Below are 23,730 nucleotides of genomic sequence, written 5' to 3' on the forward strand. Positions count from 1 at the left end.
AACCAGCCCCAGACCCCCCCCTCCATCTCAGCAGTGAGCTGAGCCCCGATGTGCTCATAGCACACGCAGGGCTGAGCCTTTATAAATACAGCCTGGCCGCTCAGCGGGAAACCTCGCCGGGCCGGCATCCTTCTGCCTTTGCCTCCTGCCCGCGGTTCCCAGCGCAGGCAGCGCTCCCCGGCCCTCCCCGCCAGCCCGTGTCCCCCGAGGTGGAGGGGGACACACACACACCCATGTCCCGCAGGGGCTGGATCCCCCCCCACAAATGTTAACGCCGGGACCAAGCTTCTAAAAAACCAAGTACAAACTTTATTTTGTTTCTTTACAAAGGCACGAGCCTCTTTTTTTTTTTTCCACTTTCTTAACAAAATAGAATAGCTTCTCAATCAACACAAAGACCTGAAAATTGTAAAAAAAAAATTACAAAAAAAAAAAAAATTAAAAAAAAAAAGGGAAAGGAACCGAGAAACAGCTGCGGCTGGGGGGGAACCTACCAAATACCACCGAGGCTCTACACACAACTGGCCTAAAACCCTACAGCCGGGCGGGGGGCAGTGGGGGCGAGGGGGGGATGCATAAAATGGGGACCCCCCCCCCGCCTGCCGCGACAGACCCAAGCGACACAATCACAAAATAGAAAAGCTCTTTGGAGCTGACGGACCCCGCGAACCGGATTAAGTGCTTAAAGGAGGGATGGGAGTGGGATGGGGGTACAGGGGTGGGGACAGGGACGGGGACAGGGGTGTAAAATCAGCCCCCAAACCACCATCCCCGTGCTGAGGAGGTGAGTGTTGGAAATGCTGGGGGGGTGGCACGTGCCAGCCCTCCCGCCTGTGCTCCGGTGCCATAATCCCAGGATTTTTTTACTCTCCAAAAGGGTTTTTCACTGCCCCACGTGGGGTGCGGGAGCTGTGGTGGGGCTGGTTGTACCCCAAAGCCGGGGGGTCCCTGTCCCGCCTTTGCTGCCGTGTCACTTGGCATCACCCCCCTGCTTAAAAACGAACATTTAATTAAAAGAAAGACACAAAAGAGGAGGAAAAAAACAAATTAAGATCCCAACCGAAGGCCCTGTCCTGAGGGAACGCCATCGGGAATGCGGGGGGCTTGGCAGGATTCCCCGTGGGTCGGCGGGGGGGTGTTGATAAAATGGGGCGGGGGGGGGGCTGCGACCCCCTCATCCCTAACGCCCCCCCCGCCGCCGCCCCACTTCCCCCCGAGCCCCCCCGCATCCCACTGCGGCCGCCCTCGAGCGCCCGCCCCCCCCCCCCCCCCCAGGAGCTGAAGGGTGACCTTTGCCTGCTTCTAGCGCTCTGCTTTACAGTATTGGAAAAAGGTCATAAAAGAGACCCAAATCGCGTTGTATTTTTTAAAAATTTCAGCATATTCTCTGACGTTTCCCCCCCCCCCCCCCCCCCCCCCCGCCCCGGCTGCCGGCCGGGGGGTGTCAGGGCAGCTCCCCGTCCCCCGAGGGCTCTTCTTTGCTCTGGTCCATGGAGTCACTGTCGTTGCCCTCGGTGTCGGAGGCGGTGTCGGAGGTGGAGGGCTCGGGGCAGGCGCGCGCCGGCGTCACGATGACGGCGCGTCTCTGCTCCTCTTCCTGCAGCTGCTTCTCCTGCGTCCCCTCGATGTGTTGGATCGCCTGCCGAGGGCACCCGCATCAGGTCCCCCCCCCGCCCTGCTCCGGCACACTTGGGGGGGGGGGGGGGGGGGCGCTAGGGACCCAGTCCCCCCCTCCTTACCTGAACGATGGTGTCCAGGTTTTGCCGGGACGTGGAGACTGTGTTGATGACCGAGGATGGGCCCATGGTGACCACGGTGACGTGATGGGAGGGAGGTGGCGCTGGAACGATCACGGTGGGGTGGTGGGTGGGCGCTGGGGGAGCATGTGATGGCAGGAGCTGGGGAGAGAAGCAAAAACATCCCCCCCCCCCGACGCCGGTCAGCAGGGACCCGGGCACGGCGGCGACGAGGCGAGCATCACGCTCGTTTCAAACTCCTTTGAGAGCCCATAAAAGCTGAAGCAGCAGCTCGGCATCTCCGCCGGACGCGAGGATGCCAGGTGAAAGCTGCCGTCGCCTTAGCTTTGGCAGAGCGGAACGTGGAGGATTCCCCCCAGCCCAAAGCGGGAAAGACTTGGGGTTTTAAGCCAGGAGAGGCAAGTGCCAGCCCTCCCATCGCCCCAACCTGCGCAGCCGGGAACGCGTCGCACCCCTCACAGATCCTCGTTAAAACAGCGGATGGGAAGATCCGCCCTAGCAGGAGGCTAAGGAGAGTTCACCTAAAAATAGGCTGAACTTCCCCGGGAGGCGGCCGGCAGCTCCGCGGAAGCCAAAGGAGGGAGGAACTGGTTTGTCTCCCTCCCTTTGAAGCTCCCCCCGGGGCAGCGTGCCCCGGGGCTGAGCTCGAGGCCGGCAGTGAGCAAGGACCGGTGCTCGGCTCTTCGCTGCACCAGCCTGGCCTAAGGCTCCCCCCACCGTTGGCAAATCCGACTGTGCCGGGGAAAAAAACAGAAGGCTCCTGTCCCTGCACTCCTGCCTCGTCTCCCTGGCAGCACGGCCTGCCAGCTCGCCCTCTCCCCTTTCCCAGCCTGGCAGGTGGCACGGAGTGGTTTGGGGGGGGGTGTCCCCAAAACTCAGTGGGAGTCACACATGGGGGAGGTGAAAGGGGGGGGGGCGTGTTGGCCTCCTCGCCACTGCAAACCACCCGCTCCAGCACGGGGAGCAGGACCTGCAGCAGCCGCCGGTGGCAGGTGCCATCGCGACTGCTGGCATCACCGAGGCCACCGCGGCACGGTCCGAGCCACCATCTCCCCCCGAAACACGGGGTGCCCGCGAGCGCAGCCCCCCTGAGCACTTTGGGGGGGCCGTGAGTCGACCTTTTCCCAATCCCCCGAGGGCGAGAGCTTTGCTGGGACATTGCTCCCAGACCCAGCTAGCCCACGGGAGGTGCCACGCACTTTGCCGGGCTGCGCCCCTCGGGGGGTGGGAGGCTGCCGGGGTGTCCCCACGGGTGGGCTACGGCCCCGGGTGGGTTGGGATCTGCTCACCTGGGTTCGGATCTGCTGCTCGCGCTCTAGCTTCTCCTGGTGCAGCAACCTCACCTGCTCCTGCTGCTGCTGGAGCTGCACTTGCTGAGCGATCACTTTCAGCTTCTCGGGGTACATGTGGGCCTCCAGGGAGCGAACCTGCCGGCAGAGAGAACCCCGGCATCGGTGGGGAGCCCAGCGCGCTCCCGGCACAGCACCCACCCTCGATCCCCAGCCGTGGGGTGGACACAAGCGATGCCAGGGCCCCCACGGCCAAGCGTGTGTGTGTGGGGGGATGTTGGCCAGAGCAGATGCCCCGTTACACCATGGCAGCGCCGGTGTCCCTGGGGGGGGGGGCTCTGGCACGGCCCGCACAGCACCAGCCCCCGCAGCCGGATCCGGCCCCGCGTGGCCTCACCTGCTCCTCCAGCATCATGCGGACCGAGCGCTCCTTGTCCAGCTGCTGCCGGAGCTCGATCATCTCCCGCCGCAGATCCTCGGCCTTCTCGTCCTCCCAGATGTCCGGCGAGCCGATCCCCTCGTCTTTATCCTCCGCCCGTCGCCGCTTCGGGGAGGAGCCGCTGAACTCCTGCCACAGGGACGCGGCGTCAGGGGATGGGGACCAGCGCCAACGCTGTCCCCTCCATCCAGACCACGTCTGGGTGATGCCACGCGCCCCCAGCCGCCCCCCTGCCCCCCCCCCTTCAACACAGCTCCCTGCAGGGAAGGGTCTCCCGAGGGACGTGGGCAGCACGTGGGGTCGATGCCTGGGGACAGATGGGCTCCTGCGCCCTGTGCGTGCCCACCCCCCCTGGTCCTCACCCCCCCGAGCCTTGTGCAAACGCGCTTCTCGCATCGTGACACCCAGGACAGTTCAACTGGGCCACCCCAGAGCCGGAGCTGCCACCGGGCCATACCCCGATACCCCAGATGGAAAATGGGAGCCCAACCCTTCTCCCCCGGCCAGGTAAGGGATGCTGGGTTGAACAGGGCTCCCCTTCCCTGCCAGGAGGGTGCGAAGCATCACCACTGCCCGGCTTATTAGGGCAGAGGGTCTCACCCTGACCCCAAGAAACAGCGATGACGTCCCCTCCCCAGCCAGCTGGGACTGTCCCCTCCCGTCCCGTCCCCTCCCCGGGGCGCGCAGGCCGGCGCTACCTGGATGAACCGCTTGAGCTGGGTGTTCTGCTGCAGTAGCCGCGTCTTCTCCTGCTCCAGCGAGAAGATGTACTCGGCTGTCTGCTGGAGGATGGCCGCCTGCGGGGGAGCCAGGAGGAGCACGCTGAGGCGGGAGACACCGGCAGCCCCCGAGCCCCCGGCTCCTGCCGAGCTCCCTCCCCGCCCGCGAGGCAGCAGCACCGCTCCTTCCCCGGCCCCGGCGTCTCCACCCAGGGTCTGCTTCACCTCCGGGGTCTCCCCTGGGATTTCCACCACGGTGAATCTCCGGTTCACCCACCTCGGGAAGCGGACTGGCTGCCGGGCGCCAGCCTCCTCGCCCCGCTCCCCTCGGCGGCGGGGCCGCCTCGTCGCCCAGGCACGTGCCACCCTGCTCCCGGGGCGCTGGGTGCTGTCACACGCACCCAGCCTGCACCAGGCCACCACGTTTGTGATGCACACCCACTCCCACCGAGGACACCTCCCACCGGAGAGGCCTCCATTGCCGAATTAACACATGCAAACACCCCCAATTATTCTTACAGCCCTGTTCTGCCCAACGAGCAACTCTGAAAACCTCCACGCGCAGGACCGGCGTCTGCATCCCGCATCGCCACGGCCCCGGTGACGTCCCGCTCACCTTGCTGAGCTTCTCCCCGTCCGTGTGTGGGATGAGGGTTTTCAGAGACTGGAAGCCAGCATTGATGCTCTGCATCCGCCGTCTCTCGTTGCTGTTGGCGATTTCCCTGCGTATCCGCCGCTCCTGGTCCCGCTGGGTCTCCGGAGTCAACGGGATGTTAGCCAAGCTGCGAGAGAGAGAGAGAGAGGGGCACGGGGTTAGGGAGGAGGAGGGGGCTGCACCCTTGCCACCGGCTTGCCCCCACCGCCTCCCCCCCTCACATCGCAGTGACGACGCCAAGTCACCAAAGGGATGGCAAACACGGAGGGGCCGAGGGCTGCAGCGCTGGCGAGCACAGAAGTGGGTAGGTGGGCTTCTCCAGCCCCTGTATCCAAAGTTTTGGGGGATGCATCGACCAAACGGCAGCCCTGCTGCAGCCCCCCCGGCTCGGACACGGGCTGCCCGATGCCAGCACCAAACCTGGGCGAGGGGAGCCGAGGGGGGAGGCAGGGCACGGCGGGGACCCCCGGGCGGGAGAGGGAGGCTGCGGGCCGGTCAGCTGGGTCCCCACGGGGCCGGCCGGCGTGTGTGGCCCCGGGAAGGCGGCTCCCTCCCTCCCGCCCCGCTGATGGCTTCCAGATGACAGCTCCCAGCAGAGAAGCCCCCATCCCACCCCAAGCCGCAGCTCCTGCCTGCTTCCTGCCGCCGCCTCCTCGCCCCCCGCGCCCTCGCCCCGCAGATGGGCCGGGAAATGCCTCCCAGAGCCGGTGACGCCGTCGGCAGCAAGCGGGGAACGGCGGCGGGGTGGGCTCCAGCCAGGCGAGTCCAACACCGTGGGTCCAGGGCACCGGCCCCCCGAGCAAACCCCACCCCTGCGGGGACCCAGCTTCTTCCCCCACACCCCGCTTCTTCCCCGAGACAGCCCGGGGAGCAGGGTGACCGAATCTTGGCAAGGGGTTTGGATGGCAGGGACAGCGCGTCTGCCAAGCAGTGGCCAGCACCAGCAATTAATAAGCCAAGCACTGGGGCTAATAGGTGGCCGTTAGGCCAAACCAACGTGACCAGTGGCCCCTGCCACGCCGCCGGCCTTTTCGCCTCCCCGCCGCCGCCAGCAGCGGCTCTCGCTGGGGTGCACGCGAGCACCCAGCACCCACCGGCTGCAAGTCAGGCTGCCGGCGCCGGGGATGCTGCGAGGCACCGAAGACTAAACACAACGGCCGGGCTGCCGGCGCGAGACGAGATAAGACGGGCTTCGATCTCCTGCCCAGGTGCCGAACGGCTCCGAGGCGGGGAGACGGGACCGGCCCACCCAGCGCCTCGCCAACACTGGGCTGCAGAGCAAATCCTGGCATCCTGCCCTCCCGGCGAGGCCACGGAGGAACCGCGGAGGTTTGGGTGCCCGGCGGGGTAAGCAGCCGAGCCAGGCCCTGATCCCGGCACCGCCGCACGCCCAGAGGCTCCCAGGGCACCCACTGCCCCCTGTGACCAGGGAACGCACCGCAACTCTTCCGAGATACACGGGGATGGGGAAGGATCCCAGCGGGACGGGGAAGGATCCCAGCGCGTCCCAGGGGGATGGGGAAGGAGCCCAGTGCATCCCAGGGGGATGGGGAAGGAGCCCAGCACGTCCCAGGGGGATGGGGAAGGAGCCCACTTCAGCCCAGGGAGGGGTGGGGAAGGATCCCACCTCAGCCCAGGGCAACAGGGAAGGATCCCAGTGCATCCCAGAAGGATGGGGAAGGATCCCACCTCAGCCCAGGGCAACGGGGAAGGATCCCAGTGCATCCCAGAAGGATGGGGAAGGATCCCAGCTCAGCCCAGGGAGGGGTGGGGAAGGATCCCACCTCAGCCCAGGGCAACAGGGAAGGATCCCAGTGCATCCCAGAAGGATGGGGAAGGATCCCACCTCAGCCCAGGGCAATGGGGAAGGATCCCAGCACATCCCAGGGAGGGGTGGGGAAGGATCCCAGTGCATCCCAGAGAGATGGGGAAGGATCCCACCTCAGCCCAGGGCAATGGGGAAGGATCCCAGTGCATCCCAGAAGGATGGGGAAGGATCCCAGCACAGCCCAGGGAGGGGTGGGGAAGGATCCCAGTGCATCCCAGAGGGATGGGGAAGAATCCCAGTGCATCCCAGAGGGACAGGAAGACGTCTGTCCCCAGCTGCTGAGGCAGCATCCCAGTGCAGGCTGGTGCTGGGTGCTGAGCCCCCACTGCACTGGATCCCACCCGTGCAGCTCCCAGTGGGTGTCCCGGGGGGGGGGTGCAGAGCTGGGATGGGTGCCCGGGGGTCTGCCCCACCCACCTCCCTGCTCCTGCCAAGAACCAGCCCCAAACTCGTCCCCCCAAATGGGCCAAACCCCAGCAGGTCTCGGGGACGTGGTCCCTTCGCACGGGCAGGGTCTGTCCCCCATCTCCCCGCAGTGGTGCCGGGGAGGTGGCCGGAGCACCGCGCCGGGACGTCGGACTGCCAGCTGCAGCCACCCAAGGGGACCAGGACGGAGAGGCCCAGGACTGGGCAGCGCGGAAGCGGCTTCTTAAATACCGGGGAAGGAGGAAGAGCCTGCTTCCGTGCCGGCAGACCTCCCGCAACCTGCCTCAGCTGCTCTTCCTGGGAAGAGACCTGAGAAGTCACAGTGAAATACGGGAAGGGGGGAAAAAAAACCCCATGGATTCATAAGCTGGCCTGGCACCCAGCACCACCAGGGAAGGGGCAGGATGGAGGCAGGGGGAGCGGGTGGCACCCACTGGAGCTCTGGCACAGCATAGAAGCCCCCAGCCTGGTGTTGGGGCTGCAGGATTTGGGTCAGGAGGGTAGAATTTGGTCCTTCCCACCCCGGTGGCACGGCAGCCGCCGGCACAGCCCGGCGGGGACGTCACACTTGCCCGCACCTCAAGGGAAACAAACCCAGGGGGGTGTCAGAGCCGACCCCGGCCCCGGCCACCCTGCTTCTGCCCGGCGAGGAGGCTGGGGGCTCAGCAGTGGGCCCACAGCAGACACCCCGCTCTGCCCACTCGTGTCCACCGCAGCCTGCAACTGGTGCTGCCATTTGCCACTGGTGGGCCGGGGGGACACGGCCATGCAGGCAGGGTGTCCCCAAACTCCTTGAGGTCACAGGGAGGGTGTCCCCAAGCTCGGGAGCAGAGTACCCCCACGCCTGCAGGCAGGGTGTCCCCCAGTACCCCGAGCCTGGTGGCAGGGCGTCCCGGAGCTCGGGGGGGGGGGGGGGTGTGGAAAGGCAGCGAGGCTCCCCCGGAGCTCTGCCCCACACCAGGAGTGGGTGTGGGTCTGTGAAGCCCCCCCCAGCCCTGGGTAAAACAGCCACATTTCCCCGCCCCGGGGTGGTTGCCCTCCCACCCAGGCCATGAGCCCACGGTGGGCCACAGCCACCTGCAGTGGCCACCACGGGGGACCCCAGTGAGCCTGTCCTGGGTCCCTGCCCCACGGCTGTACCTCCCACCCCCGAGCATCACCAGGACGCAGCCCCCCCCCCCCCCGCCCCCCCAGATGAGCCTGTGGGGCAGCGGGAAAGTGGGGCAGGGCCACGGGACCTCCGTGGGCTGGGGGCAGGGCCACCCCACAGCGGGGCTGGGCCCGTGGCGGGGGCCGGGTTGCCCCACAGGGCCTTGGGCCGCCCCACACGTGTAGTGGGGCCTGACTGCTGAGGGCTGCCCCACGGCTGGGCTGGGCCCCGAGGGGCCCGGGCCGCCCCCTCCACCCCACGCGTGGCAGGGCCCTGCCGCTCAGGCCCACCCCACGGCGGGGCAGGCCCGGGAGCGGGGATCCCGCACCGCCCCGCGGGTCCCGCCGCGCCGAGGGCCGGCCCCGCGTGGCCCCCAGAGGCCTGGGCCCCCCACGCGTGGCGGGGGCCCTCCCGCCAGGCCCCGAGCAGCCCCCGCGGCTCCGGCCCCATCCCCGGCCGGTGGTGGCGGGGGGCGGGGGGGGGGGTTGTGGGGGGGGGGTGTGTGTGTGTCCCCACCCCCGATCCGCCGGGGCTCCCCCCCCCACTCCGCCGTGTCCGCGGGCTTTGTGCCGCCGCCTCCCCGCACTACATGTCCCGGCAGCCCCGGCCACGACCCGCCTCCTCCGGGAGGGCTGCAGAGTCACGGCCAGGCCCGGCAGTAAACACACACCCCCCCCACACACACACTCCACGCACACCCCGCCGCGGACTTCCCCCCCCCCCCCCCCCCCAACTCCTTTAAACACCCCCCCCCCACCACCATCCACCTCCAAAAACCCACCCACCCCCGCCGCGGGGGAGGGGAGGGGGCGAGCGGGCGGCGCCTCCCCCGTCCCGGCCACGCGTGGCCGCCCGGCCCCATGTGCGCGGCCGGGACCACGTGCGGGCGGTGGGGCTGCGGCGGCCGCGCCGCGCTCCCCCCCTCCCCGCCATCCATTCACCCCCCTCAAAAAAAACCTTAAAACCGCCATGATTATTATCATATATATATATATTTTTTTTTTTTTGCTTTCCCCCCCCGCTTCCCCCCAACACACACGCAGCCGGGGTCCCCCCGCGCCCCCACCTGCAGAGCCCGCCGATGACCTCCTTCTCGGATTTCCTGAAGTGCTGCAGGGACGGCACCTTCTGCGCCGGCACCATGAAGTACTCCATGCCGGGGGGGGGGCGGGCACGGAGGCGGGGGGGGGGCCCGGCCCCGGCTCCGGCTCCGGCTCCGGCTCCGGCTCCGGCGGCCTCTGCCCGCGGCTCAAGGCGGGAAACAGCTGGTGCGAGCGCGGCGGCTCCCGCCCGCCCGCCCGCCCGCCCGCCGCCTCCCCCCGCCCGCCCCCGGCGGCGCCGCCTCCGCCAGCCACCGGCCCATGTAAACAAAGGACGGCGCGGGGAGGGGGGAAGGGAGCGGAGCCATCCCCGCCACCAGCCCCCACGCGGGGCGTGGGGGGCTCTCCTGGCCCATCTTCTCCCCGGCCCGGCCCGAGCGCCATCCTACCCTAGCCCACCCTGCCCTAGCCTGGCCCGCTCCCGTCCCCATCCCATCCTACCCCGTCCCTACCCTTCCCTGACCTGTCTTGCCCCCATCCCAACCCCATCACACCCTCTTCTCACCCGATCCCATCCTACCCCCATCCCGCTCTGACCGGTCTTGTCCCCATCCCATCCTATTCCATTCCATCCAGTTCCTGCCCCATCCCATCCCATCCTGACCCCATCCCACGCGGCCCTGTCCCCAACCAAGCCTATCCCATCCCATCCCATCCTAACCAGTCTCTTCCCCAACCCATCCCCATCACATCCCACCTTACCCCATCCCACCCTGCCCTAGCTCCATCCCATCCTATCCTGACCTGTCTTGTTCTGATCCCATCCTATCCCATCCTGTCCTGTCCCCATTCCCATTCTATCCTGGCCAACCTCATCTGATTCTGTCCCATCCCATCCCACCATCCTGTTCCCATCTTAACCTGCCTTATCCCCGTCCCATCCCATCCCATCCCATCCTGTCCCATCCCATCCCGTCTCGTCCCACCCCGTCCCGTCCCATCCCATCTCATCCCATCCCGTCTCGTCCCACCCCGTCCCGTCCCATCCCATCTCATCCCATCCCATCCCGTCCCGTCCCATCCCGTCCCATCTCATCCCATCCCGTCCCATCCCATCCCGTCCCGTCCCATCCCATCCCGTCCCATCCCATCCCGTCCCGTCCCATCCCATCCCATCCCATCCCATCCCGTCCCGTCCCACCTTGTCCCCATCCTAGCCTGTTCCATCCTGTCCAGCCTCATCTGATCCTGGCCCATCCAATCCTGTCCCATTCCCATCCCACCCCCATCCCATTCCACCCCATCCCTGTCCCCCCCGCAGGACTCAGCAGCCCCCACTCCCCCCCCCCCCAGGGTGCTGCGCCCCCTCCCCAGCCCCATGGCTGCCCCACAGCACCCACAGAGCAGTATGGGGGTGCTCAGGGGCCAGGGGGGGTACCGGGGGCCTCAGGGGGCTGCCAGGGGGTCACAGCAGACTCGGGGCTCAAGGGGTTTGGAGGTGACAGGGGTCATGTGAGTAGTGGGGGGCTTCGGGGGGCTGGCAGGGGCCATGCGGGATCTTGGGGACCCCCCAGGCTTGGGGGGGGGTGGGGGGACGGGCAATCCCTGTCCCCCCTGCCCTGGGGCCAGGGCCTGCTGGGGTCACAGCGAGCCCCTGAGGTGGGGGGGGGGGGGGGGGGGAGTCTTGGAGCTGAGCTGGCACTGCGGGTGGGCAGGATCCGGCCCTGCAGAGCCCCCCCCCCCCCACGCCCCCCGGCCCAGCCCCACCCCGAAGCTGGCAGGACTGGTTCTGCCTGGTCCCTGCCCGTCCCCGTGGGCCCCCTGCCCATCCCGCCACGGGAGGCCCCGCCACCGGCGGGGGGGGGGGGGCATGTGCAGCATCCCCCCCTCCCTCCCGGGGACACCCCCGTCCCCCCTGCTGTGCCCCCCTCCCCACCCCCGGAGCACCCCCCACCCGGACAAGCAGCCCGAGGGGTCCCCAAAATCGCTCTGGCAGCTGTCCCTGTGTGTCTCCAGGATGGGGGGCCCGTGCCCCCCCCCCATCTGGCAGGACTCTGGAGTGGGGGGAGTGGGGTCACGTGAAGGGGGGGGGGGGAGGGCCCGAAGGGAAACCAGGCTGCGGACACCGAACCACCCTGCCATCGCTGCGTGTCCCCATCCCCACTGGGGCCACCATCGTGGGTGGCATTGAAGCCCCCCCCCCCCCACTCCCCCAAGCCCGTTTCCATTTTTTTTTGGAGGGGGGTGTGGGCAGGGACATCGGGGTTTACACCCCTCCCTCCCCCCCCCGCAGTGACCAGCTCAGGGAAGGAGAGGTCACTGCTGGGGACATAGTAGCTCTCCCCCCCCCCCCCCCCCCCCGCAAAAAAGACACGGGTGGGGTGTGGTTTCAGCCACCCGCGTCGGGCAGTGCTTCTCTCCCCACCTCGTGCCCCCTCCTTTTGTGCTGGGGACACAGCAGCTGCATCCCTTCCCCCCCCCCGCCCCGCAAAAAAAAAAAAAACCGCGGGTGGGGTGTGGCTTCAGCCACCCGCGTGCCCTCCCATGTTGTGGCAGGAGGACACAGCAGCCCACCCCGTCCAAGAAAAAACCCCACGGGTGGGGTGTGGCTTCGGCTAACGGCGTGGGACAGCGCTGCCCCCTTCCCCCCCCCCCCCCCAACTCGTGTCCCCCCCGCCTTTTTGTGGCGGGGCTGTTGAGGACACAGGAGTTGCGCCAACCCCCCCCCCCCCCCCCGCCCCACTTCCCCGCAGAATCCCCACAGGTGGGGCGTGCCCCCGGCCACCCGCGTGGGCCAGCGCCCCCGCCCCCCCCACCCGCGGGCCCCGGGGAGGGAGTCCCGTCCCCCCCCCCCCCCGGTGAGGCTGCAGCATCCGGGCCGGCCCCGCCACATCCTGCCGCCGGAAGGAGCCGCGGCCCCGGCGCCCCGGGACAACCCCCCCGGGGGTGACGTCATGCGGAGGCCCCCGCCAGGCGTGACGCCAGCCGCGCTCTGTGACGTCACGCAGCGGGCGGGCGGCGCCGTTCCTGCGGGGAGGGGGATCCCCCCCCCCCCTCCCCGGTGTACTTCCCCCCCCCCCTTCCCGCCAGCCCCGGTGCTGGGAGAGGTGCGGGGGGGGGGGGGGGGGCGGGAGGCAGCTCCGGTGGGCGCCGCCCCCGCTTCCTGCGCCGCCGCCGGGGGTCCCCCCGCCCCGCCACGTCCCCGGGGGGGGGACACACGGACACACCCGGGGGGGGGGGGGGGCTCGGCTCTGCCGCAGCGCCGGGGTGACCTTGCGCGGGGGGGGTGGTGGTGGGGGGTTTATGGTAGGGTAGGGGGTGTCCCCCCGTGTCCGTGCGTGCACCCCTCACGGGGCGGGGCTCTTCCCCCCCCCCCCCCCCAACCCGCACCCCCCCCGCCGTGCCCCCCGGTGCCCCCCGCGGCGGGGAGGGGCCGGCCCCGGCCCCCGCCCAGCTCCCGCCCGCAGCCGGGGCCGGGCCGGTCGGTGCGGGGCGGCCATAAATCACGGCGGGCAGAGCCCCCGCCCCGCCGCCGCCCTCCGCCGCCGCCGCCCGGGGGACCGGGGAGGGGGGGGGCAGAGCCCCGCCGCCACCGCCGCCACCACCCCCGCCCCCAGCCCCTGCAGATGTGGCGGAGCGGCCCGGCGGCCCGGCAGCGGGGGGGCCCGCTCCGCCAAGCCCCGCTCCCCGCCCCGCTCCCCGCCCGCCGCCGGCGCTGAGCCCCCGCCGCAGGTACGGTCGCGCACCGGGGACCGGCGCTTTGTCGCGCCGCCGCGCCCGCGGGGGGGGGGGGGGGGGCGGGGGGGGGGTTGGAGGAAGAGGAGGAGGAGGAGGAGGGGGAGGATGCTGCCACCGGCGGGGGGGTATACCCTCCCGGGAAGCCCCTTCACCGCCCCGCGGGAGCTCTGCGCGGGGGGGGTGGGGTGTGTGTGCGTGGGGGTCCCTTGGCACCTGCAGCCGCCCCCCCCCCCCTTCCCCTTCTCCCCGCCGTGGGGAGCGGTTGGGGGAGGACAGAGGGGACGTGGCCCCGGGGCACGGAGGGAGGGGGAAAGGGGGAGGAGGTGGGAGCGTGGGGCTCCCCGGGGACACACACACACACACAGGGTGGGTGGTGGGGGGGTGCAGAGAGGGGACCCCCCCACGCGCTGCCCGGTGGATGCCAGGGGGGTGGCCGTCACCCGCTGTCCCCCCGCGGGCGGGGTGGGTGTCCTGACCTTGGCCGTGGGGCGGGGGCTGCGGCGGGGACGTGCTCGGTGGCTCTGCCTGGCCGCGGCCACCCCCGGGGACCCCACCCGTGTCCCCACCGTGGGGGGAGGGCAAAGGGGTGGCTTTGGCTGGGGGCCGCAGGGCAGCCCCATCCTGGCCCCACGCCGGTGGTGCCACTGCTCGTCACCCCCCCCCCCATCCCCATCACGGGGGGGCTGCTGGTCCCACAGCCTCGTGGGGACGAGGTGTGGGGTAGCCAAGCCCAGGCTGTGCTGGCACGGCGGGGGAGTGTGTGGGGGGGGTGTTTTGGGGGGCCCGGCCGGGGTGACCCGCTCCCCGAGGTGCCAGCAGCGGGGGGCCAAGGGTTGCCACAGCTTGTCCCCAATGTCCCCAGGGGGCTGCTGCAGGGGCTCGTCCCCTGCCCCAAATGCAGAAGTCCCTCTGCAACCGGCCACCTCCCCTTCCCCACGCCTTTGTGTCACCCTGCTGTGACCGTGTCCCCCCCTAACCCGGGGGTCCTCGCGTGGTCCCCCGGTGCCAAGTGGCACCACCGTGGGGCTGCTCCCTGGGGAGGGGGCTGGTCTCAGCCCCCCCGCCGGGGTCCCCGCTGCCACCACGCGCCTGGGAGGGGGGGACCATGGCACCGGCCTCGGCTCAGGGATGAGAACCGTGGCCACTCCTGGGGACACCTTTGGGGAGTTGCCACCAGCCCTGGGGGGGACACACGGTGACAAGCTGGAGCCACCAGCAGGATTTGGGGGTCCGGTGAGGAGCCAGCACCGTCCGCAGCGGGATGAGGAGGGATGGTGGGTCCCGTGGTGGCCCGTGCCCTGCCAGCAGCCGTGGGGACAATGACCCCGGTGCGGTGGTGTGGTGGGGGGGGGGTGGTCCTGGGGGTGCCTGGCCTGCGCGGCGGTGCCAGCCCTGCCAAGTGCCAAGAGTGGGGGGGACACGACACACACAGTGAGCCCAGCCTGCCTGCCCCGCAGCACTGGCACCGCTCCCGGCTCGCCAAGCCCCGGGGTCACCGTCCCCTCTCGGGGTGACGCGGGCCCGCGGCGTTGGCGTCCCTCGCTGCCGCCAGCCCACCGCGCCGCCAGGGAGTCTCTGCCCCGTGCCCCCCCCATCCCCGCCGGTGCCCATGCTATTCCTGGCAGGTTTTGTGCAGGGGTTGATGGGGGGGGGGACGACGGGACACACACACGGACGGGACACAACACAACACCCCGACCGTGCCAGCAGCGGGGTGGCCCGGAGAGCTGGCACCCCGCCGGCGGCAGCGGGGTCACCCCGGGTCCCCCAGCCGCCGGCGGGCTGGGCAGCGTGGGGGGGCCTGGGGGGACCCCAGCTTAGCTGGCGGAGCTGGGGAGGGGGGCTCCCCCTGCTCCTGGGCTTCGTCCCAGCAGCCCCCGCCCGGACTGGGAAGCCCCTGGGCCCTGCGCCGCGCTGGACTGGTTTGAACTGGCGCGGCGGGGGGGGGGGGGGGCGGGGGGGGGGCGGCTCGCTGGGCGGCCAGAGGGGAAGCTGGGCCGGGCTGGGCTGGCAGCGCCTGGCGCGGGCAGGAGAAGCCGGGGGGGGGGGGGGGGGGGGGGGCAGAGCAGGCAGGGGCCTCTCACGTGGGGGCGCAGGTGCGGGGGGGGGGGGCAGCGGGGGCGTCCGGCCAAACCACCGCGGGGCTCATCCTCGTCCCCGTCCCGGGGGGGGGGGCCCCCGCGGCGCCCCGGCCGGTTCCCAGCAGCGGCGGGGCCGCGTGGTTTGGCAGCTGCCCGGGGCCGCGCCGCGGCAGCGGATGGAGGCCCCTTTCCCGCCCACCCGGGACCAACCCCACCCCCCCACCCCCCAAAAAAAAAACCTCCCCACCCCGGGGGATGTGGGGGACGCGGCCGCTGCGGTGGGATCAGCCCCGACGCCTTGACTGGGACGCCCGTGGCTTGGGGGGGCTGTGGGGGTCCTGTCCCACTGCCTCGGCTGGGGGTCCTGCCCCCCCCGGCCCCCGTCTGTCTGTCCTTCTGTCCTCGAGCTGTGCCAACAGGCTGCGGAGGGTGGCTGGAGCCTGAGAACCACGGGGGGAGGACTCGGGGCAGGGACCCCCCACGGGGCAGGCCCTGCTGTGGGGCGCAGGGTGAGGACCCCCTGGAGGGGAGGGACCCCACTGTGGGGCAGGCCCCACGGCGGTGGGGGCTCGGCAGGGTGGCTCCCCCACAAGGGATGGGGGTCTGCTATGGGGCGGGCCCCACCGCTTTGGGAGGAGGTGGAGGATCAGGCAGGGACACCCCCCCAATTTTCAAGGAGGCACCCCACTATAGGGCAAGCCCCATGGCCCTGGGGGCTCAAGATGTGTGTGTCGTGTTCCCCCCCCCCTCCCCGCACAGGGAAGGGGAGCCAGCTGTGGGGCAGCTCCTGCCATAGCCGCTTGGGACAGGGACCCCCCATGGGGTTGGCCCCACAACCAGGACGGGGGGGCAGCGCTGCTGTGGGGGTGGGGTGGGGTGCGGGCGGGGGGGGGTCCCTCGCCTCGCCGGCCGGGCCCCCCACCCCCCGCGGCTCCTCCGCATTCCTCAGCGTCTGAGCCGGGCTGGACCCCCGCCAGCGCAGGGGGGCCCCGCCGGCGGGGCAGGGCGGGGACCGGGCCCCCCGGGGCGGGGTGGGGTGAAGATGGGGGGGCCCCCGCTGCCACGTGTGCTGGGTGCGACGTGCCCCCCCCCACCACCACCACAGCGACACGGCCCCTCGGCCTCCCCCACCCTGCCTTGGGCGACGCGGGTGGCCGGGGTGGGGGGGCACAGCCGGGGGACAGGATCGGCGCTGCTGTGGGTCACTCCTGCACTGAGCTGCCCGTTCTCAGCCGCTTGCCGGAGGTGTGGCGGCCGAACCACCGCGGGGGTGGTGTTTTTTAGGCGGGGGGGGGGGGGATGTGGGGTGGGGGAGCCTGGCACTGCGGAGCTGTCACACCCCCACCCCCCCCCGAGGGGACAGTGGAATGGGGGGGGGGGTCGGGGTCCCCCGCCATGGCCTGGGAAGCGGGGGGGGTGCTGGCTCGCCCGGGCGCAGGCAGCCCCTGCCCGGCCCCGGCAGGCAGCGGCGTTGGCCGGCGGGGAAGGGGCCCCGGCGGGGGAGGAAGCTCTGCCGCCTCCGGGGCTGGGGCCAGCGGGCTCGGCCGCCCGGGTCACCGCCGGGCTGGTGGCCGCCACCGCCCTCCTCTGCCGCTGGGAAAGGCCTCGCTGGGGCAGGCCCCTGGGGACGGACGGACGGACGGACGGACAGGGGCAGAAACGGGGACGCCGCAGCTCCAATGCCCCCGGGGGGATTTGGCAGTCCCCAGCAAGGTTTTGGTAACTGGCCAAGGGGCTGTGCCAACCCCGAGGAGGGGGTTGGCGACACGGAGGGGACACGCTGGGGACACCGAGGGGCTGGGGGGGGGGGGGCGGGGGGGGGCGCCCCCCCGGGGCCGTGCCCTGCCCTTTGCCCGCCGCGGTCCCTGCGCCAGCACCGTGGCCGCCGGCCCAGAGCAGAGACGGGCATCGCCGCGGGGCCGGCTTGGGGCGATGCTTCAAGGGGTGGCACTGGTGCCCCCCATCCCTGCGGTGACCCCCTCCTGTTGTGTCCATCCCCCCCCCCCCGCAGAGCCCACCCCGGCACCATGCATTCACTGGAGGAGCCGCTGGACCTCAAGCTGAGCATCTCCAAGCTGCGAGCCGCCCGGGAGAAGCGGGGTGCCCCCGGCCCCCGACCCCGTGCTCCCCAGCGCCCGGACACCCCGCCGGCCGGGGATGGCCGAGGGGGGAGCCGGGGGGGTCGCCGGGCCGTGCCGGTCTCGCCGTCCCCCGGTCTCCTGGCACACTCCAGGCTGGTGGAGCCGCGGGACGGGCGCTTCCCGGCCATGCCGGTGGTGGACCTCAGCCTCTCGCCCCGCTCCGGCGGGGAGTCTCCGGCCGGCAGCGCCTCGCTCTCCCCCGAGCGCCAGGGCAGCGGGGACCTGCCCGGCCCCCTCACCCCCCACGTAAGTACGGCCGTGTGGTGCCTGTGTGTGTGTGTGTGTGTGTCCCCCCTCTCCCCGAGGTGTCCCCAGCGGTGGGGACTGTGCCTGGGACGGTGCTCCCGACCTCGGCAGCGTGCCCAGCATGTACACACACCCTGGGGTCACTGTCCCGCCTGGCCCCCACCCTGACCCCGGTGGCAGCCCCAGGGTGGGTCCTGGGGGGGGTCTCTGGGGGACAGCGGGAAGTTCTGGGGGGGGATACGGGGTCTCTGGGGGTCTCCATCCGGCTCGTTTCCCCACCCCGCCCCCCCCTCTGGGCTCCGCTCCAGGATTTCCAGTCCCTGCGATACATCGACGGCCTCCCCAGCTCCTTCCAGTTCTTCCTGCCGCTGGGGGCAGGGGGGGCCCTGCACCTGCCCCCTGCCGCCTTCCTGCCCCCCAGCAAGGAGAAACGCCTGCCCCCCGAGCTGCCCCTGCCCAAGCAGCTCGTCTGCCGCTGGTCCAAGGTCAGTGGGGAGGGCTGGGGGGGGGGTGTGATGGGGCTGGGGGGGGGCCGTGCGGAAGCTTTTTGCGGCTGGGGGCGGTAATAGGGGGCTGGGAGATCACGTAAGGGCATTGTGAAGATTGGGGGGGGGGCCACGAGGGCATTTTGGGGCTGGGGAGGGGATGTGGGGCTGGAAGGCTGTGGCAGAGCTCTATGGGGCTTGTGTGGGGGGATGTGGGGCTGGGGGGTGGCGGCAAGCAGGGACAGTTTAGGGCTGGAGGGGGGTGATGGTGAAATAGGGGGTGTGTGGATGCTGTGGGGGGGGTGTGTCATACAAAGGGCCATTTCCACCTCCCCAGATGCTGGTGCTGCTGTGCATGGGGGTACAGGCGGGACCGGGGGGGGGGGCTGGCCCTGGGGGGGTGGGGTGTCCCAGCCCCCCCTGCCGTGCCCACCCCACCGGGCCCCCTCACCCCCAGCCTCCCGCCCACAGTGCAACCAGTTCTTTGACCTCCTGCAAGACCTGGTGGACCACGTCAACGACTTCCACGTCAAACCCGAGAAGGACGCGGGGTACTGCTGCCACTGGGAGGGCTGCGCCCGCCACGGCAGGGGCTTCAACGCCAGGTGGGCAGGGGGGGCTCTGGGCTCCTTGGGGGGCTGCTCTGAGTCACTGTGGGGAGACAGAAGCCCAGCACTGGGGGGCTGTACAGGGGGAGGTCTCCAGCCAGTCAGCCCTTTGGGTGCGAGGTCCTGGGGGGGCTGGATGACCGGGCAGGACATCCTTCCCTGTCCCCCCCACCCCATAGCCAGGGCACAGAGACAAGGAGATGACCCGGGGGGGCCGGGGCTGCCCCCCTCTGACAGGCCCCCCCCCCCCCGCCCCGACCCTGGCAGGTACAAGATGCTGATCCACATCCGGACGCACACTAACGAGAAGCCGCATCGCTGCCCCACCTGTAACAAGAGCTTCTCCCGCCTGGAGAACCTGAAAATCCACAACCGCTCGCACACAGGTCAGTGCCGGCTGCCGCGCTCGCCCGGGGGGAGCGGGGAGGCTCGGGGGGGGGACGGGGACACACGGGGCAACACACACGCAGGGGCTGCGGCAGACCCGGCTGTGCCCCCCCCCGCCCCGGCAGACGCGGCGCTGTGCCGTCCCGCAGGCGAGAAGCCCTACATCTGCCCCTACGAAGGCTGCAACAAGCGTTACTCCAACTCCAGCGACCGCTTCAAGCACACCCGCACCCACTACGTGGAGAAGCCCTACTCCTGCAAGATGCCGGGCTGCCACAAGCGCTACACCGACCCCAGCTCCCTCCGCAAGCACATCAAAGCCCACGGTCATTTTGTCTCCCCCGAGCACCCGGAGATGCTCAAGGTCCACCCGCCTCCCAAAACGCCCCTGGGTTCGGCGGAGGTGCCCTACGTTAACGGGGCGCAGCTCGTGATCCCCAACCCCGCCGCCCTCTTCGCTCCCCCGGGGCTGCCGGCGTTGCCCATCCCTTTGGCGCCGGCGCCCCTCGACCTCAGCGCCTTGGGCTGCGGGGCCGCGGGCGCCCTGCCCGGCCCCATCTTGCCCCTCAACGGAGGCCCCTTGAACTTGGCCAAGAGCCCGCTGCTGCCCTCGCCCTTCGCGGCGGGGCTGGGGCTGCCCGTCATGTCGCTGCTGGCCGGCGGGGCCAAGGCCGAGGGGGAGAAGGGCAGCGGGGCCGAGGGGCGGCCGCCCAAAGCGGGCAAAGGGCCGGAGAGCCGGAAGGAACGAGGCGAAAGGACGGAGCTGGGGCGGCCGCGGGTCCCCCCCGAGAGCCTGGCGCTGCTGCCGGGGGCCGTGCTCGACCTCTCGGCCGCCGGCGTCAGCTCGGGGGGCAGCCCCGAGGCGCTGCCGCCGGGCTGGGTGCTCATCCCCCCCGGCTCCCTGCTGCTCAAACCCGCCGCCGTGAATTGAGGGGGCCTGACGATGCCCGGGGCCGGCTGCCGGCCCGGCGGGCAGATCCCTCTCCCTGGGGATGAACTAGGGGGGGGGGGCAACACCCCCTCCTCCCCTCCACACACCCCCCCACCCACCCTCCCCAGGGCCTCGCTCGTGCTTTTAACCATCACGAAAGAAGAACGGACTCTTCTGAGAAAAGCAATAATCCCTCGGTGGCCGGAGCCGGCTGCGACCCTGTGCCGGGGGAAGCCCTGGGGCAGGCGGGGGCGGGAGGGGGGGTGTCCCCACTACTCCCCCCCCCCCCCCCAGCTTGGGCAGCCGGATACGCCGCTATTTATTTCTTGACCAGCCCCCTGCTCTGACAGGGTCCTGCTTGGGCTCATCCGCTGCCGCTGACTCGGCGTCTCCCTGCCCGAAGCCTTGGCACTGCTGTTGGGGGTGTGGGGGGGTCCCACATTCCCCCACCCTCCCACCGCAGGGACAGCGGGGTGACAGCTCGGGGTCCGGCCGTGCCATCCAACCCCGCCTGGCCGGCACGGCTGCGGGCAGCGCCGCAGCCACGGCACCTGGGTGCCGGGCCCAGCTGGCTGGGCACACGCCGGCCCGCTGCCCGCCCACATCCCTCCCGCTCCGCGGCCACCCTTCGTCCCCCCCACCGCCGGCTTCCCCCCCCCCCCGACCGCTCTCCGTGACAAGGCACGCGTGTGCCGCTCGCCGCGCCGGCTCCACGCCGGGGCAGAGCCACCCTGTTTAGCTACTACGTTTTCATACCTAACCACGTACCGCGAGCGCATGCGGGCAGCAGGCAGCGGTGGGCAGGGCACCCGCTCCCCACCGAGGCTCCCCGGTGAGCCCCCCCCCCCCCCCCCTTCCCGGGGGTCCCCCACGTACCTCCGGCTGCCGGGCAGGACCCCCGCCCATGGCTTTTTTTCCAAAACCAGGGGGGTGGCGGCTGGGGGGGGGGGGGGTGCCCCCCATCCCGCCCCCTCCCCGCTGGAAGGAGCCCCCCCGCCGCGCACGCCCCGCGGGGAGCCGGTCTCCCTGCCCTCACCCTCCCGGGGCCGGGGCGCGGCGGCCGCCCGGCGCTGCCACAACCCCAGCATGGCCGCGGGCCCTCGACCAGGCCGCCCCGGCCGGTGTACGGTGTACGTCTCCTCGCTCCTTTGTCGGTTTGTTGTTGCACATTCCAGGACATCAGTATTTTAACGGTCTCGAAGTGCCTTTCTATCGTAGTTTCTGGGTTGTTTTTATTTTCCTCCTGTTGGGCTCCATCGCTGTTAGCATAGCGTTTAAGGACTGCAGAAGTAAGAGATAAGCTAACGACTATAACACTATATTCCTCCAGGGGAGAGGAAGTTTATTAAGAAAACAATAAAGTGAAGTTGAAGTAAGTTCCTGTCTCAGTCCGTGACCGTGGCGACGAGCCCACGGAGGTGGTGGGTGCGATGGTGGGGGCACGGCTGGCTCTGCCTGATGCCCCGGCAGGTCCCCGTGCTCCCGGCGAAGCTCTGGCACAAGCCACGGGTGGGGATGGCCACGGCCCGTCGCCCCGACCCTGCAGCCATGCCGGCTGCCCGCGGGTGATGGCACAGAGCTCCCGGCACGCCTGTGGTACGGAGCCAGGGGTATCCACGTGCTCGGGCCAAGAGCGTCCGAACCCACCACAAAAATAGCTCCCGCAGCCTCCCCCCGGGTGCCATCTGAGCCCCGGCAGCCCTTGGTGCTCCAGGGACACCCCTTCTTCCCCAGTCGCCTCCCTCCTCCTTCTCAGGGAGCCCCACCAGCCCCTCGCAGGGGTTGATCCCCACCGGGGCAGCGGGCAGAGGCGGGCAAGTCCCCTCTCCCTCCCCGGGATGGAGAGCAGCCAGGCCGGGTGCTGGAGGACATGGTATTTATTGGCTACCTATAAATTAAGGGTGAGGGACATGGGGCGTGGGGAGCAGCAGGAGTCACGTCTCGGCTTTCCACTCCTTCTCCTTCTCGTCCTTGGCCTGGATGCGGAGCTCCTCGTCCAGCCGCTCCTTGGCTCTCACCACCTGAGGGACAGGGGGGACGGGGTGACACAGAGGGATGGGGCTGCCCCCTCCCCTCCCTGCCCCCTCCGTGGTGACGCTCAGGCTCTGCCCCTCCCGAATCCCAGGCGGGGAAGGTGTGGAGGGCAGGGCTGGGGGCCAGCGCAGCCCCCCCATCCTCTCCTCCCCTTGCTCACCTTGGACTGCAGGTAGAAGGAGCCTCCCACTGACTTGTCGTTCACCTTGAACAAGTGGTCGTAGTTCTGCCGAAGAGAAGCTCCCTGTCACATTCATCTCCTCTTCCCCCCTCCCCAGCCTCGAAACCCTGGTGGCCTCCTGCTCCTCGCAGCGGTGCTGGAGGTGACAAGTGGCATTTTGGGGACATGGCTGGCTCTGCCCAACACCCTGGCGGGTCCCCATGCTCCCAGTCAGGCACCTGCAGGGAGCCCACATCCCCTTCCCCAGCAGCACGGCTGGGGAAACACCCGATCCAAGCCCGGCGGGCTGCTGATGCCCACGAGCTGCCGGCATGCTCCTCCAACTGGGGGAGGGAAACCTCCAGCTGGGGTTAACTGGGCCCAGGACAGCACCCACACTCCCTCTGGGGACCAGTCGTCACCCCCACAGCAGGCAGCACCCACGTGGAGGGCAGAGCTGTCTCTCCCCCGGCTCCGAGGGCGGCTTTACCTTCTGGATCTCCTCTGGGTTGAGGTTTGAGACGTTGAGGATCTGCTGAGCTTCCTGGAGGCTGATGCCGATGATCCGGGACGCGGCGGCGGACTGGGGCCTCTCCGAGCGCCCTCGCGCGTCTGCTGCCGCTCGGCTCGCTGCCCGGAGACACCGAGGGGTGAGTGTGTGTGTGTGTGTGTCCCCCTCTCCAGCGCTGCCCCCCCGGGCACCCCCAGACATCGGGCGGGGGCCAGGCAGCAAAGCCCGAGGTGCTCAGAGCCCCGTTTCACCCCTCCGCTGCCTCCAGCCCGTGGGGGTCACCCGGATGAGGCCGCCGGTGCTGGGGAGGTGGCAGGAACCGGGGTGGGGGGGGCAGCCGGGAGGTCTCGGAGCCTGGCAGCGGGTGGCTGGGACGGGGGGTGCTGACTGTCCCCCCCCCCGCTGTGAGCCCGGGGGAAGCGGGGTGCAGCCGTGCCCTGGATACCGGGGGGTGCTCAGCACCCCCGGCGCGGGGTCCAGCACCCCAACCCGGGGGCGGCCGCTCGGCTCCTACCTGCAAACTCCTGGCGCAGCGCCCGCACGAAGGCCCGGCCCACCACCTGGGCCCCGACCAGGATGATCTGCGCCAGGTACTTGGCCTGCGGGGACACTCGGGGGTCACAGCCGCCCCGGGACCCTCCCCAGCCCCGTCCCACGCTTTGTCCGCACCCCCCCCCCCAACCTTCCGCGCACCTCCCCCCCCTCCTCTCCCCCCACCCGCATCATCCCCCGCCTCCCCAGGCCCTGTCCCTCCGTCCCCAGGCCCTGTCCCTCCGTCCCCAAGCCCTCCCCAGCACCATCCTCCCCGGCCCCGGCCCCGGCCCCGCTCCCCGCTCACCATGGCCCCGCCGCCGCTTCCGCCCCCGCCGGTCACGGGGTCAGGGAGCGAAGGGCGCCGCGGACATCGAGACGGCGGCGGGCGCGGGCCGGACCGTCCCCGCCTTTCCCCGCCTCGATGAGCAACAGCGCCACCTGGCGGCCGCGCCTCCCGGGAGGTCCTGGCGGGGCTGCGCTGCGCATGCGCACGGGGCGGGCGAAGGCGAGGGCTGCGGCCTGTTACCGGGGCCCGGTCCCGTCTGTGTCTGTGTGGGGGTGTCTGTGTCCG

General features: G+C 70.7%; 3 protein-coding genes across 6 annotated transcripts; 1 reads left to right on the top strand and 2 right to left on the bottom strand.

Moving 5' to 3' along the window:
* Nucleotides 1-286: 286 nt before the first annotated feature.
* TFAP4 (transcription factor AP-4) lies at nucleotides 287-9,576 on the bottom strand. The gene is made up of 7 exons (XM_042798929.1): nucleotides 9,330-9,576; nucleotides 4,821-4,986; nucleotides 4,184-4,282; nucleotides 3,444-3,614; nucleotides 3,047-3,184; nucleotides 1,740-1,898; nucleotides 287-1,639 (listed from the first exon to the last, which is right to left on the bottom strand). The coding sequence occupies exons 1-7, from the start codon at nucleotides 9,416-9,418 to the stop codon at nucleotides 1,445-1,447; spliced, it is 1,017 nt and encodes a 338-aa protein (XP_042654863.1). The 5' UTR covers nucleotides 9,419-9,576; the 3' UTR covers nucleotides 287-1,444.
* A 3,150-nt stretch (nucleotides 9,577-12,726) lies between these two features.
* On the top strand, nucleotides 12,727-21,296 carry GLIS2 (GLIS family zinc finger 2). 3 transcript variants are annotated; one of them, XM_042798337.1, is made up of 6 exons: nucleotides 12,727-13,035; nucleotides 17,134-17,509; nucleotides 17,818-17,994; nucleotides 18,466-18,599; nucleotides 18,870-18,988; nucleotides 19,115-21,296. In XM_042798337.1, the coding sequence occupies exons 2-6, from the start codon at nucleotides 17,150-17,152 to the stop codon at nucleotides 19,918-19,920; spliced, it is 1,596 nt and encodes a 531-aa protein (XP_042654271.1). In that variant the 5' UTR covers nucleotides 12,727-13,035; nucleotides 17,134-17,149; the 3' UTR covers nucleotides 19,921-21,296. The 3 variants fall into 3 exon arrangements, with proteins under 3 accessions (XP_042654271.1, XP_042654273.1, XP_042654272.1); XM_042798339.1 differs by having other exon boundaries at nucleotides 12,731-13,035; nucleotides 19,139-21,296; XM_042798338.1 differs by lacking the exon at nucleotides 12,727-13,035 and adding an exon at nucleotides 16,528-16,841.
* PAM16 (presequence translocase associated motor 16) lies at nucleotides 21,234-23,579 on the bottom strand. 2 transcript variants are annotated; one of them, XM_042798341.1, is made up of 6 exons: nucleotides 23,464-23,579; nucleotides 23,140-23,224; nucleotides 22,605-22,744; nucleotides 22,115-22,180; nucleotides 21,809-21,941; nucleotides 21,234-21,511 (listed from the first exon to the last, which is right to left on the bottom strand). In XM_042798341.1, exons 1-5 carry the CDS (start codon nucleotides 23,464-23,466, stop codon nucleotides 21,855-21,857), a joined length of 381 nt encoding a protein of 126 aa, XP_042654275.1. In that variant the 5' UTR covers nucleotides 23,467-23,579; the 3' UTR covers nucleotides 21,234-21,511; nucleotides 21,809-21,854. The 2 variants fall into 2 exon arrangements, with proteins under 2 accessions (XP_042654275.1, XP_042654274.1); XM_042798340.1 differs by lacking the exon at nucleotides 21,234-21,511 and having other exon boundaries at nucleotides 21,783-21,941.
* Between the last annotated feature and the right edge of the window lie 151 nt (nucleotides 23,580-23,730).

The sequence above is a fragment of the Tyto alba genome, unplaced genomic scaffold (genome assembly GCF_018691265.1).
Source record: "Tyto alba isolate M040663 unplaced genomic scaffold, T.alba_DEE_v4.0 Super-Scaffold_28, whole genome shotgun sequence".
In the NCBI taxonomy this organism is placed as follows: Eukaryota; Metazoa; Chordata; class Aves; order Strigiformes; family Tytonidae; genus Tyto; species Tyto alba.